This window comes from Amblyraja radiata, chromosome 2 (genome assembly GCF_010909765.2).
Source record: "Amblyraja radiata isolate CabotCenter1 chromosome 2, sAmbRad1.1.pri, whole genome shotgun sequence".
Lineage (NCBI taxonomy): Eukaryota > Metazoa > Chordata > Chondrichthyes > Rajiformes > Rajidae > Amblyraja > Amblyraja radiata.
The window spans coordinates 1,470,217-1,481,663 of NC_045957.1; the positions used below are offsets into that span (position 1 = coordinate 1,470,217).

At 45.9% G+C, this 11,447-nt stretch overlaps 1 protein-coding gene across 1 annotated transcript; it reads right to left on the reverse strand.

The window, feature by feature from the left end:
* Positions 1–4: 4 nt before the first annotated feature.
* Positions 5–10,442, reverse strand: LOC116984036. The gene is made up of 9 exons (XM_033038095.1): positions 10,411–10,442; positions 9,898–10,055; positions 8,924–9,203; positions 8,183–8,343; positions 7,223–7,502; positions 6,474–6,634; positions 2,585–2,864; positions 915–1,072; positions 5–84 (listed from the first exon to the last, which is right to left on the reverse strand). Exons 1-9 carry the CDS (start codon positions 10,440–10,442, stop codon positions 5–7), a joined length of 1,590 nt encoding a protein of 529 aa, XP_032893986.1.
* Between the last annotated feature and the right edge of the window lie 1,005 nt (positions 10,443–11,447).

Here is an 11,447-nt window from a genome sequence, read left to right on the forward strand (position 1 = left end):
TCAGCTACAACTCGGGCTCCTGCCCCCTGCAGAAGATTTCAGTTGGCTTTGCAATTATGTGTTGCATCAGTGAGGAGAGGGAAGCTGAATACAGAGGTGTCGTCAACGACTTTGTTGGGTAGTGTGGTAACGTATATAAAGTGCTATCGTATCGTCTTGTGCCGTGTTAGGGGTTACAGGGAAACACAGGAGAATTGGATTAGGGCGGGTAAATAGATGAGCCATGATTGATTGGAGGAGTTGACTTGGTTGTCCTAATTCTGCTCCTCCCACATATGAACTGATGATCTTATCGATGTATGCATTATATGAAGGTTTGTATCAGCAGTGTATTTCATTGATATTCATATCGTTTACATGAAGCAAGATGCAGAAAAACATTATTTATACTATACAACCAAGTCATGCTGTACATGTGTGCAATGATGCCGCACACGAGCAACAGGTGAAGTAGAGAAACCAATAGATGGGTCAAAATTATGTTATTGTGTTACAGCTTTATGGCTATATAAAATACGTCTACGAACCGCACTAAGGCAGGTCGGTATTGTACTAGAACTCAAGGGAGGACCGATCAGTAATCTGACAGCAGTGAGATATTCTTCAAGCCCGTTACAATCGGCGTGTAATTCGTTAGTGCGTGGTAGTTCTTTATAGCATGAAGTCTCCGGAATGAATGGATACGAGCATGTGAACCATGTCTCATGGATTTAATTCACAGACTGGAACATGTTTCTACAATGCGAGGGTCCAAGATTGGCGAGTAAACTAAGACTAGTAAAGTGTAGGGCATTGAGAAAGGCAGCATTGTGCTTCAGGTAGGTAATTTACCTCAGACGTTATCAGCGGGAACCTGGCTGAAATGAAATGCGATATTGTGTGGAACCAGAGCCTCAGCGGGCAGTTCAGCCTACCTGTTCCAGGTAAAGACGGAAGCTGTGAACCAAAGATCTCAACCTCGCACAGGGTCAAGATTTTGTCCAGGCCTGGGATGATGATGTTCACATATCGACCAACAAATCCACCACAGTTGATGGACAACGACGTAGAAAACGATTCCACTGTTGCACAGCTGAAAGAGACGAAGATTAACTTGTGACACTCCACTAGCTCTATGAGGGCGGACGAGGCAACGTGTCAAGTGTCATCGTGGGCCTGAGTCTAGTTTAATGTCACACGTACCACGGTACAATGGAACGCTTTTTGTTCTGTGCTAACCGGTCAGCGGAAAGACAATACATTTTTACAATCGGGCCACCCATAGTATACATGATGAAGGGATTATCGTAAGTAACATTTGGTGTAAGAGAGCCAGTAAAGTCCGATCAAGGGTAGTCCTATGGTCTCCAGTGAGGTAAATAGTAGTTCAGGATTGCTCTCTAGTTGTTGGCAGGACGATTGCGTTACCTGATAAAGGCAGGGAAGAAACTGTCGCTGAAGTTGTAGGTGTGCGTTTTCACTGTGCTTGCCCCTCAACTGGTGACACGTCCAAGTGATGTTGGGTTGTGGAGGGAGGTGGGGGATTGCTCTCGAGGCTGCTTCCGACATCATCCCCATTTGCCCCTATCCCTAACAAATAGTTAGGAACAAGAGAGGGTCCAAGTACATGGAAATGACTCCTTGAACCCTCACCCATTGGCATTGGTTACCTGAACATTGCCACTGTAATCTGATTGTTTAATGTGACATAACATGAATTCAATTAAATTGCAGATATATTCATATCCTTTAATTGAACCAACCGCTATAGAGGCACGTCGGAAGCTCATGCCACTGGATAAGTGGTCTACGGCTCTGCATCATTTTCTCTCGCATCTGGATCGGCGGTGACCAGGTGTATTTCTTTCTGCGATGAGATCCGTCTTAACCTTCAGCTGTTCTCAGTTTCTCATACATTGTATAACTGCAACAATAACAGTGGAACTTGCAGAACAAGACACCACAGCTGAATAGTGTCGACGAAAAAAAAAAATTTAAAATTGTACAAGGCATTGGTGAGGCCAATTCTGGAGTATGGTGTACAATTTTGGTCGCCTAATTATAGGAAGGATGTCAACAAAATAGAGCGCGTACAGAGGAGATTTACTAGAATGTTGCCTGGGTTTCAGCAACTAAGTTACAGAGAAAGGTTGAACAAGTTAGGGCTTTATTCTTTGGAGCGCAGAAGGTTAAGGGGGGACTTGATAGAGGTTTTTAAAATGATGAGAGGGATAGACAGAGTTGACGTGGAAAAGCTTTTCCCACTGAGAGTAGGGAAGATTCAAACAAGGGGACATGACTTGAGAATTAAGGGACTGAAGTTTAGGGGTAACATGAGGGGGAACTTCTTTACTCAGAGAGTGGTAGCTGTGTGGAATGAGCTTCCAGTGAAGGTGGTGGAGGCAGGTTCGTTTTTATCATTTAAAAATAAATTGGATAGTTATATGGATGGGAATAGGAATGGAGGGTTATGGTCTGAGCGCAGGTATATGGGACTAGGGGAGATTATGTGTTCGGCACGGACTAGAAGGGTCGAAATGGCCTGTTTCCGTGCTGTAATTGTTGTATGGTTGTATGGTTGTATGGTTTGCCTCTAAATACTTACAATCGGTTGGAATTGCCATTATTCTCCAGCGAGTCCCCGATGCGGATCTCGGCTCCTTGGATCTGGTCCGAGCAGCAGTCACCTCTATTGGTGATTTTGACATCTGACACTTTGTACCTTTCCTTGAGATCGACTCTCCACCAAGGGTTCTTGGATTTTTTGGTGCGCGCGCATGAACCATGCCAGAAGTCGCTGTCGTTGTTACCGTCATTGGCTCGCTCAGCACCTGCCCCGTCATCCGTGCTGGATTGGGTCGGGCGTGCTCCCAACGCCACGTTTTCTGTTGGGTGCCAGGGTTCAAGATGTCACGAACCGAATTCGGAACATCCTCGAGAAGGAAGGTGAGCAACCGGCAGTAGTTGTGCACGTGGGCATAAACGACATCGGGAAGAACAGGAAGGAGGTTCTGCAACGTGAGTCAAGGGAGTTGGATGAAGACTGAAAAGCGGGACTTCTAAGGTGGTTATCTCTGCGTTGCTTGCAGTACCTCGAGCTAGTGAGGACAGGAACAGGGAGATAGGGGATCTGAATGTGTGGCTGAGAGTCTTGTGCAGGGAGCAAAGATTTAGATTTATAGACCAATGGGATCTTTTCTGGCGTAGGGGTGGCCTGTACAAAAGGAACGGGTTACACCTTAACTGGAGGGAGGCCGACGTTCTGGGAGACAGGTCTGCTAGGTCTACACGTGTTAGTTTGAACTACATAGTTGGGGGGGGGGGGGGGGGGTGGGATTGACACATTTGGAGTATAAAGATGGATTTGAAGGGGAAGTGAGTACAGGAAAATGTATAAAAATATTCCAGAATTAATGGGAAGAAAGTTCGAGAAGGGATAAGAGAGTAGGTAAGGCCAATTGCGAGCAGTGCGAGAGGGAAGGTAAATTCCGAGGTCAAAGTATGCGCGAAGTATAAGAATTAAAGGGGACGAGCTTGAGGCTCAGTTAGAAATTGGCAAGTATGATGTTGTAGGAATTACAGAGACAAGGCTGCAAGATGGCCAGGACTGGGAAGTCAATATTCAAGGATATACATACTATCGAAAAGACAGAAAGGTGGGCAGAGGTGGTTGGGCAGCTCTGTTGTTGAGGAATGAAAAAATATTCTAAATGGGACCCCCAAACTACCCTTGATAGAGGGTGCAAGTTGAGTCAGGAGTTAAAATTGGTGTAATACAGGTAATGCTAAGGTCGTTACGGGAGATTGCAACATGCAAGTAGACTGGGAAACTTAGGTTGGTACTCGAACCCATGAAAGGGAGCTTGTGGAGTGCCTCCGTGATGGATTCTTAGAACAGCTTGCATTGGAGCCTAACAGGGAGCAGGCAATTCTGGATTTAGTGTAATGCAATGAACCGGATTTGATAAAGGAAGTTGAGGTTAAGGAGCCATTAGGAGGTAATAATCATAACATGGTCAAGTGTAATCTACAATTGGAGAGGGAGAAGGGTAAATCGGAGGTGCCAGTGTTACAATTAAATAAAGGGGACTATGGAGCCATGAGGGAGGAGCTGGCCAAAGATGACTGGATGAGAGTGGAACAACAATGGCAGGAATGTATAGGTATAATACAGAAGGTGCAGGATCAGTTCATTCCAAAGACGAAGAAAGTTTCCAATGGGAGAAAGGGGCGACTGTGGCTGACAAGGGGCGTCCGGCACAGTAGAAAATTAAAATAGAAGAATTACAACGTAGCAAAGATGAGTGGGAAGCAAGAGGAGAAACGATGAGGTACGAAGGTAAGTTAGTCAAGAATATAACGGAGGATAGTAAAACCTTAATAAGATATGCGAAGAGGAAAACAATAGTTAAAAACAAAGTTGGACCCATGAAGACTGATAAAGATGAATTTATTACGGGGAACAAGGAAATGTCAGATGAGTTGAACTTATACTTTGGATCCGTCTTCACTAAGGAGGACACAAACAATTGTCCTGATATAGTAGTGGCCAGAAGATCTGGGGTGACGGAGGAACTGAGGAAATCCACATTAGGCAGGAAATGGTGTTGGGTAGACTGATGGGACGGAAGGCTGTTAAATCCCCAGGGCCGGATGGTCCGCATTCCAGGGTACTTAAGGAAGTGGCTCCAGAAATCGTGGATGCATTGGTGATAATTGTCCAATGTTCTATAGATTCAGGATCAGTTCCTGTGGATGGGAGGGTGGCTAATGTTATCACCGTTTTTAAGAAAGGCGGGAGAGAGAAAACAGGGAATGATAGGCAAGTTAGCCTGACATCGGTGGTGGGGAAGATGCTGGAGTCAATTATAAAAGATGAAACAGATAGCACAAACAGGATCCGTCCGAGTCAGCATGGAATTACGAAGGGAAAATCATGCTTGACTAATCTTCTGGAATTGTTTGAGGATGTAACGAGGGAAATGGACAAGGGAGAGCCAGTGGATGTAGCGTACCTGGACTCTCAGAAAGCATTTGATAAGGTCCCGCATAGGAGATTAGTGGACACAATTAGGGCGCATGGTATTGGGTGTAGAGTGCTGACATGGATAGTAAATTGGTTGGCAGACAGAACACACAGATTAGGGATTAACGGGTCCCTTTCAGAATGGCAGAAAGGCTCGGTGCTGGGACCGCAGCTATTTACAATATACATCGATGATTTAGATGAAAGAATTCAAAGTAACATTCGGAAATTTGCAGATGACACAATGCTGGGTGGCAGTGTGAACTGTGTGTAGGATGCTATAATAATGCAGGGAGACTTGGACAGGTTGGGCGAGTGAGCAGATGCATGGCAGATGCAGTTTAATGTGGATAAATGTGAGTTTATCCAATTTGGTAGCAGGAAGGCAGATTTATATCTAAATTGTGTCAAGGTGGGAAAATGGGAGGTACAACGGAATATGAGGGGGGGAGGGTCCTTGTTAATCAGTCAATGAAAGTAAGTATGCAGGCACAGCATGCAGTGAAGAAAGCGAATGGCTTGTTGGCCTTCATAACAAGAGGAGTTGAGTATAACAAGAGGAGCAATGGGATCCTTCTGCAGTTGTATAGGGCTCCAGTGAGAACAGACCTGGAGTATTGTGTGCAGTTTTGGTCCCCTAATTTGAGGAAGAACATCGTGCTATTGAAGGAGTGCAGCGTAGGTTTACAAGGTTAATTCCCGGGATGGGCGGGACTGTCCTGTGTTGAAAGAATTGAGCGGCTCGGCTTGTATACTCTGGAGTTTAGAAGGATGAGACGGGATCTTGTTGAAACATATAAGATTATTAAGGGGTTGGACACGCTAGAGGCATGAAACATGTTTCCGGTATTGAGGGAGTCCAGAATCAGGGGCCACAGATTAAGAATAAGGGGTAGGCCATTTAGAACGGAGACGAGGAAAAACGTTTTTTGGCAGAGAGTTGTGAGTCTGTGGAGTTCTCTTCCTCGGAGGGCGGTGGAGGCCGGTTCTCTGGATATTTTCAAAAGAGAGCGAGATAGGGCGCCTAAAGATAGCGGAGTCAAGGGATATGGGGAGAAGGCAGGAGAGGGGTACTGATTGGGGATGATCAGCCATGATTTCATTGAATGGCGGTGCTGGCTCGAAGGGCCGAACGGCCTGCTCCTGCACCTATTGTCTATTGTCCATTGTGTATTGTGTGTAATTTGTTGGTGCGTGACTGGTTTCTATCTGCATAGGTTCTGCGGACTGAATGGATGAGGGCGTTTGCACCGATTGTCTTAGGGATTTCATTCATATACGTGATTATGTTTGGACAATTCGAGGGTCCAAGACTGGCAATTAACCTAAGATCAGCAAATAGCAGAGCATTGCCAAAAAAGGCATTGTGCTTCAAGAATGTAGTTATCGCCAGACGTTAACAGCGGGGGCCCCGTCAGCAGCTGTGGGGCAGTATACAAACAGAGCCTCCGGTGGAAGTTCAGCCTACCTGCACCATGTAAGTACGGGAGTTTTGAACCTATGATCTCAACTTCGCACAGGGTCAATATTTTGTCCTGTCCTGGGATGATGATGTTCACATAACGACCGACAAATCCACGGCAGTTGAAGGTAAATGTCGTCCAAGAAATTGAATCAACGATTGCACAGCTGAAAAAGATCAGGATTTTATTGTGAGACTCCTCTATCTCGGTCACTGCGGACGGGGGAGCGTGTCAATCTTTATCTTTTGCCTGTTCTGGTGAACTGCCGACAGGTTCATGGGATGTAGGAGGCTCCCGCAGCTACTTTCAGTGTCCTGCCCACTTGCCCTTGTCCCGAAGAGGTAGCTGGGATGAGGAGAGTATCTGGATACATTGGTGGACCTGTCCGGGTCGGCACGATTACCTCCCCATAGGCATTATTTACCTGAACATTGCCACTGCAATCCAATTATTCAACATTACATAACATTCATTAACTGAAACTACATATAAATACATCTCCTTTTATTGAATCCGTCGCTATCGGGGTATTTCAGCAGCATGTGCCGCTGGATAAGTAGTCTACGGCTCTGTCTCAATTTCTCTCGCATCTGGATCATGGATGCAGCGCTTTACGTTTTTCCTCAGTGAGATCAGTCTTAACCTACAGCTTCTCTCTATTCCCCTCTCGTGTTATCACTGAAACAGTAACAGTGGAACGTGCAGAACAATACACGGCAGCTGCATAGAGTGGTGTTTGATTCTGAACACTTACAGTGTGTTGGAATTGCCCTCGTTCTCCAGCGAGTCCCCGATGTGGATCTCGGCTCCTAGGAGCTGGTCCGAACAGCAGTCTGCTCTGTTGGTGATTCTTACATCGGACACGTTGTAGCTTTCCTTTAGATCGAGTCTCCACCATGGGTTCTTCGATTTAATGGTGCTAGAGCATGAGCCATGCCTGAAGTCGCTGTCGCTGTCCCCGTCAGTGGCTCGCTTAGCACGTGCCCCTCCATCCGTGCTGGACTGGGTCGGCAGTGCACCGGGCGACAGGTTTTCTGTTGGGTGGGAAACACCTCACTGAGCCTTAATGGAGAAATTTAATACCGACGGATTTACGCCTTCGATCGGCAGTGTATTGATATTCGTATTGCTATAGTATGGTCAAGTCAAGCGACGTTCAGTGGAAACCCTTGTTTGTACTATACAGTCAAGTCATACAGTATTTAGATGCATTGAAGCCAGAGCAGCAGGCAAAGTAGTGGAAAAGCAATACATAGATTGCATGCTATGGTGTTCCAGTGTTATTGCTTTGTGGCTACCGAAATTAAGTCCATGAACCGCACTGGGGAAGGTTAAAAGTTCGACATTGCACTACAACTCGAGGTAGGACCATTCCGTAGTCTGATAGCGGGGATATACTCGTCAAGGGTGTTTCAATTTATGTGTGGTTCGGTGATACGTGGCTACTTTTTATCCGCATGAGGTCTCCGGAATGAATGGATGAGGGCGTGTGCACCGAGTCACTCGAGGATTTCATTCATAGACAGGATCATGTTTGGATATGCGAGGATCCAAGACTGGCAAGTAAATTCAGAACGTTAAAATTCACGGTGTTGCCAATGACGGCGGTGGGCTTCAGGATAGTAGTTATCCTCAGACTTTATCGGTGGGAGACATCCTGAACTAAGCTGAGATGTTCTGTACACCCCGAGTATCAGCGGGAAGTTCAGCCTACCTGTTTCAGGTAAGGAAGAGACTTCAGATCCAAAGATCTCAACCTCGCACAGGGTTAATATTTTATCCTGGCCTGGTATGAAAATGGTCACGTATCGGCCCACAATCCCACCACATTTGAAGATCAATGTCGTCCTAGAAACTGAAGCAACGGTTCCACAGCTGAAATAAATGAATAATTAAAAGTGTGACTCCACTATGTCGATAACTGCGGACGAGGCAGCTTGGAAAACGTTAACGTAGGCTTGTGCTCGTGAACTGATGACAAGTTCACGTGATGTAGGGGGCTTCATCTGCTACTTAAGGCATCCTCCCCACTTGCTCCTCTCCCGAACAGTAAGCTAACAACAGGAAAGGGTCCGGAAACAGAGGTAACCGTGTCTCGGTCATGACCACAATGCTCTTGGTTATTTGAACATTCCCACTGCAATCCGATTGTTCAGCATTAAATAACTTGCTTTTACTTAAATTACAGAATCATTTATTTTGTTTTATCGACCCTACCGCTATAGAGGCACGTCAGCAGCTCATGCCACTCGATAAGTGGTATCCGGTTCTGTATCATGTTCTCTCGCATCTAGATCAGCGGTGCATGGGTTTATTTTATTCTGCAGTGAGAACAGTCTTAACCTGCAGCTTTTCTCTGTTTTCCACTTATGTTAACACTGCACGAGTAGTAGTCGAATTTGCAGAGAAAGGCACTGCAGCAGAATAGAGTCGGCGTTTGCTTCTTAATACTTACAGTCTGTTGGAATTGTTATCTTTTTCCAGTGTTTCCCCGATGCGGATCTCGGCTCCATGGAGCAGGTCAGCGCAGCAGTCTGCTCTGTTGGTGATTCTTACATCTGACACGTTGTATATCTCTATTAGATCGACTCTCCACCAAGGGTTATTGGATTTCCTGGTGCGCGCGCATGAACCATGCGTGAAGTCGCTGTCGCTGTTACCATCAATGGCTCGCTCAGCAATTGCCTCTTCATCTGTGCTGGATTGCTTCGGCAGTGCACCGAAAGCCACGTTTTCTGTTGGGTGGGAAATACCTCACTGAGACACAATGGTGAGATGAACGCTTTCTGTCAAGGTTAGGATCAGCAGTGATTGATATTCGTGTTGCTCTTGTAAGGTCAAGTGTAGCAAGTTGTAATGGAAACCGTTGTTTGTTATCAAATCATACTGTACATCAGTACAATTACGCCGCAGACAAAACAATAGGTGAAATTTAAAAAACAAAACCATTATAGATTGCAAGATATGGTGTTACAGTGTTGTAGCTTTGTGGCCCAGGAAAATAAGTACAAGAACCGCTCTAAGGCAGGTTAGAAGATCTGGTTTGCCTCCAATTCAAGGGAGGGGGGGGGGGGGGGGGGGGTGCGTTCAGTAGTCTGAGATCGGGGTGAAGTTCTTCAAGCGTGTTTCAATTAGAGTGTAATTTGTTGGTGCGCGGCTGTTTTTTTTTTATCAGCATAAGGTCTCCGGACTGGTGGATGCGGGAGTGTGAATCGAATGTCTTAGGGATCTCATTGATTGGCAGGGTCGTGTTTTGACAATGCGAGGGTCCAACACTGGCGATTAACCAAAATGGAACCTTGCATGGTGTTGAAGAAGCCGGCGGTGCATCAAGAAGGTGGTTATCCTCAGACATTATCAGCGGGAGACACCCTCAACCAAGCTGTGAGGCTGTGAACAAGCAGAGCTTCAGCGGGAAGTTCAGCCTACCGGTTCCAGATGAGGATAATACTTCTGTTCCAAAGATCTCAACCTCGCACAAAGTCAACATTTTAGCCTCTCCTGGTATGATGATGTTTACATATCGGCCTTCAAATCCACCACAGTTGAATGTAATCGTTTCAGAAGCGGAATCAACTGTTCCACAGCTGAAAGAGATGAGGATTTAAAAGTGAGACGCCAGTATCCCGATCACTGATGAAGTGGCAACGTGACAAACGTTATCGTAGGCCTGAGTCTAATTTAATGCAAGTGTCAGCGGAAAGACAAGACATAATTACAATCGGGCTATCCACTCTGTGCAGATACATGATAAAGAGAATATCGTGAATAAAGTAAGATAATGCCAGTAAAGTCCGATCAAAGATAGGCCAAGGGTCTCCGCAGAGTAGATAGTAGTTCAAGACTGCTCTTGGGTTGTTGGCAGGATGGTTCAGTTACCTGATAACAGCTGGGAATAAACTGTCGCTGAATATGGAGGCGTGCGTTATCACACTTCTATACCTTTCAGGGTCTTGTGCTATGCTCGCCAACATTCTGTCTGCCCATTCTTCTTTTTTGTTATTTTTAATATGTGTTAATAAGTATGTTTTAGTGTTCATTGGTTTGTTTAATGTCGGGGGTGGGAGGGGGGGGGGGGGGGGGGGGTGGTGGTGTCGGGCTGGGAGAATGATTTTTTTCAATCTCTTCCCTCGAGCACATAGTATTGGGGGTAGGGTGGTGACGTGGATAGAAAATTGGTTGGCAGACCGGAAGAAAATTCTAGGAGTGAACGGGTCATTTTCAGAATGGCAGGCGGTGGCGATAGAAGTGCCGCAAGGCTCGGTGTTGGGGCCGCAACTGTTTACCATATATATTAATGATTTTGAGGAGAGAATTAGGAGTTACACTAGCAAGTTTGCGGATGACACAAAGCTGGATGGCAGTGTGAACTGTGAAGAGGATGTTAGGAGGTTGCAGGATGGCCTGGACAGGTTGACTGAATGGGCAGATGCGTGGCAGATGCAGTATACTATAAATAAATGTGAGGTTATCCACTTTGGTGGCAAACACAAGGGGGCAGATTATTATCTCAATGGGGTTAGGTTAGGTAAGGAGGGTGTACAGCGAGACCTGGGTGCCCTTGTACAACGGTCACTGAACGTTGGCGTGCAGGTACAGCAGGCAGTGAGGGAAGCTAATGGAAGGTTGACCTTCAGAACAGGAGGATTTCAGTATTGGAATAAAGAGGTTCTTCTGCAGTTGTATGGGGCTCTGGTAAGACGACATCTGGAGTATTGTGTACAGTTTTGAGGAAGGACAATAATTTCCTAATTTGAGGAAGGACAATAGACAATAGACAATAGGTGCAGGAGTATGCCATTCGGCCCTTCGAGCCAGCCACGCCTTGTGATTGAGGTAGTGCAGCGTAGGTTCACGAGATTGATCCCTGGGATGGCGGGACTGACATATGAGGAAAGATTGAAAAGACGAGGCTTGGATTCACTGGAGTTTAGAAAGATGAGGGAGGATCTTATAAAAACATATAAAATTATAAAGGG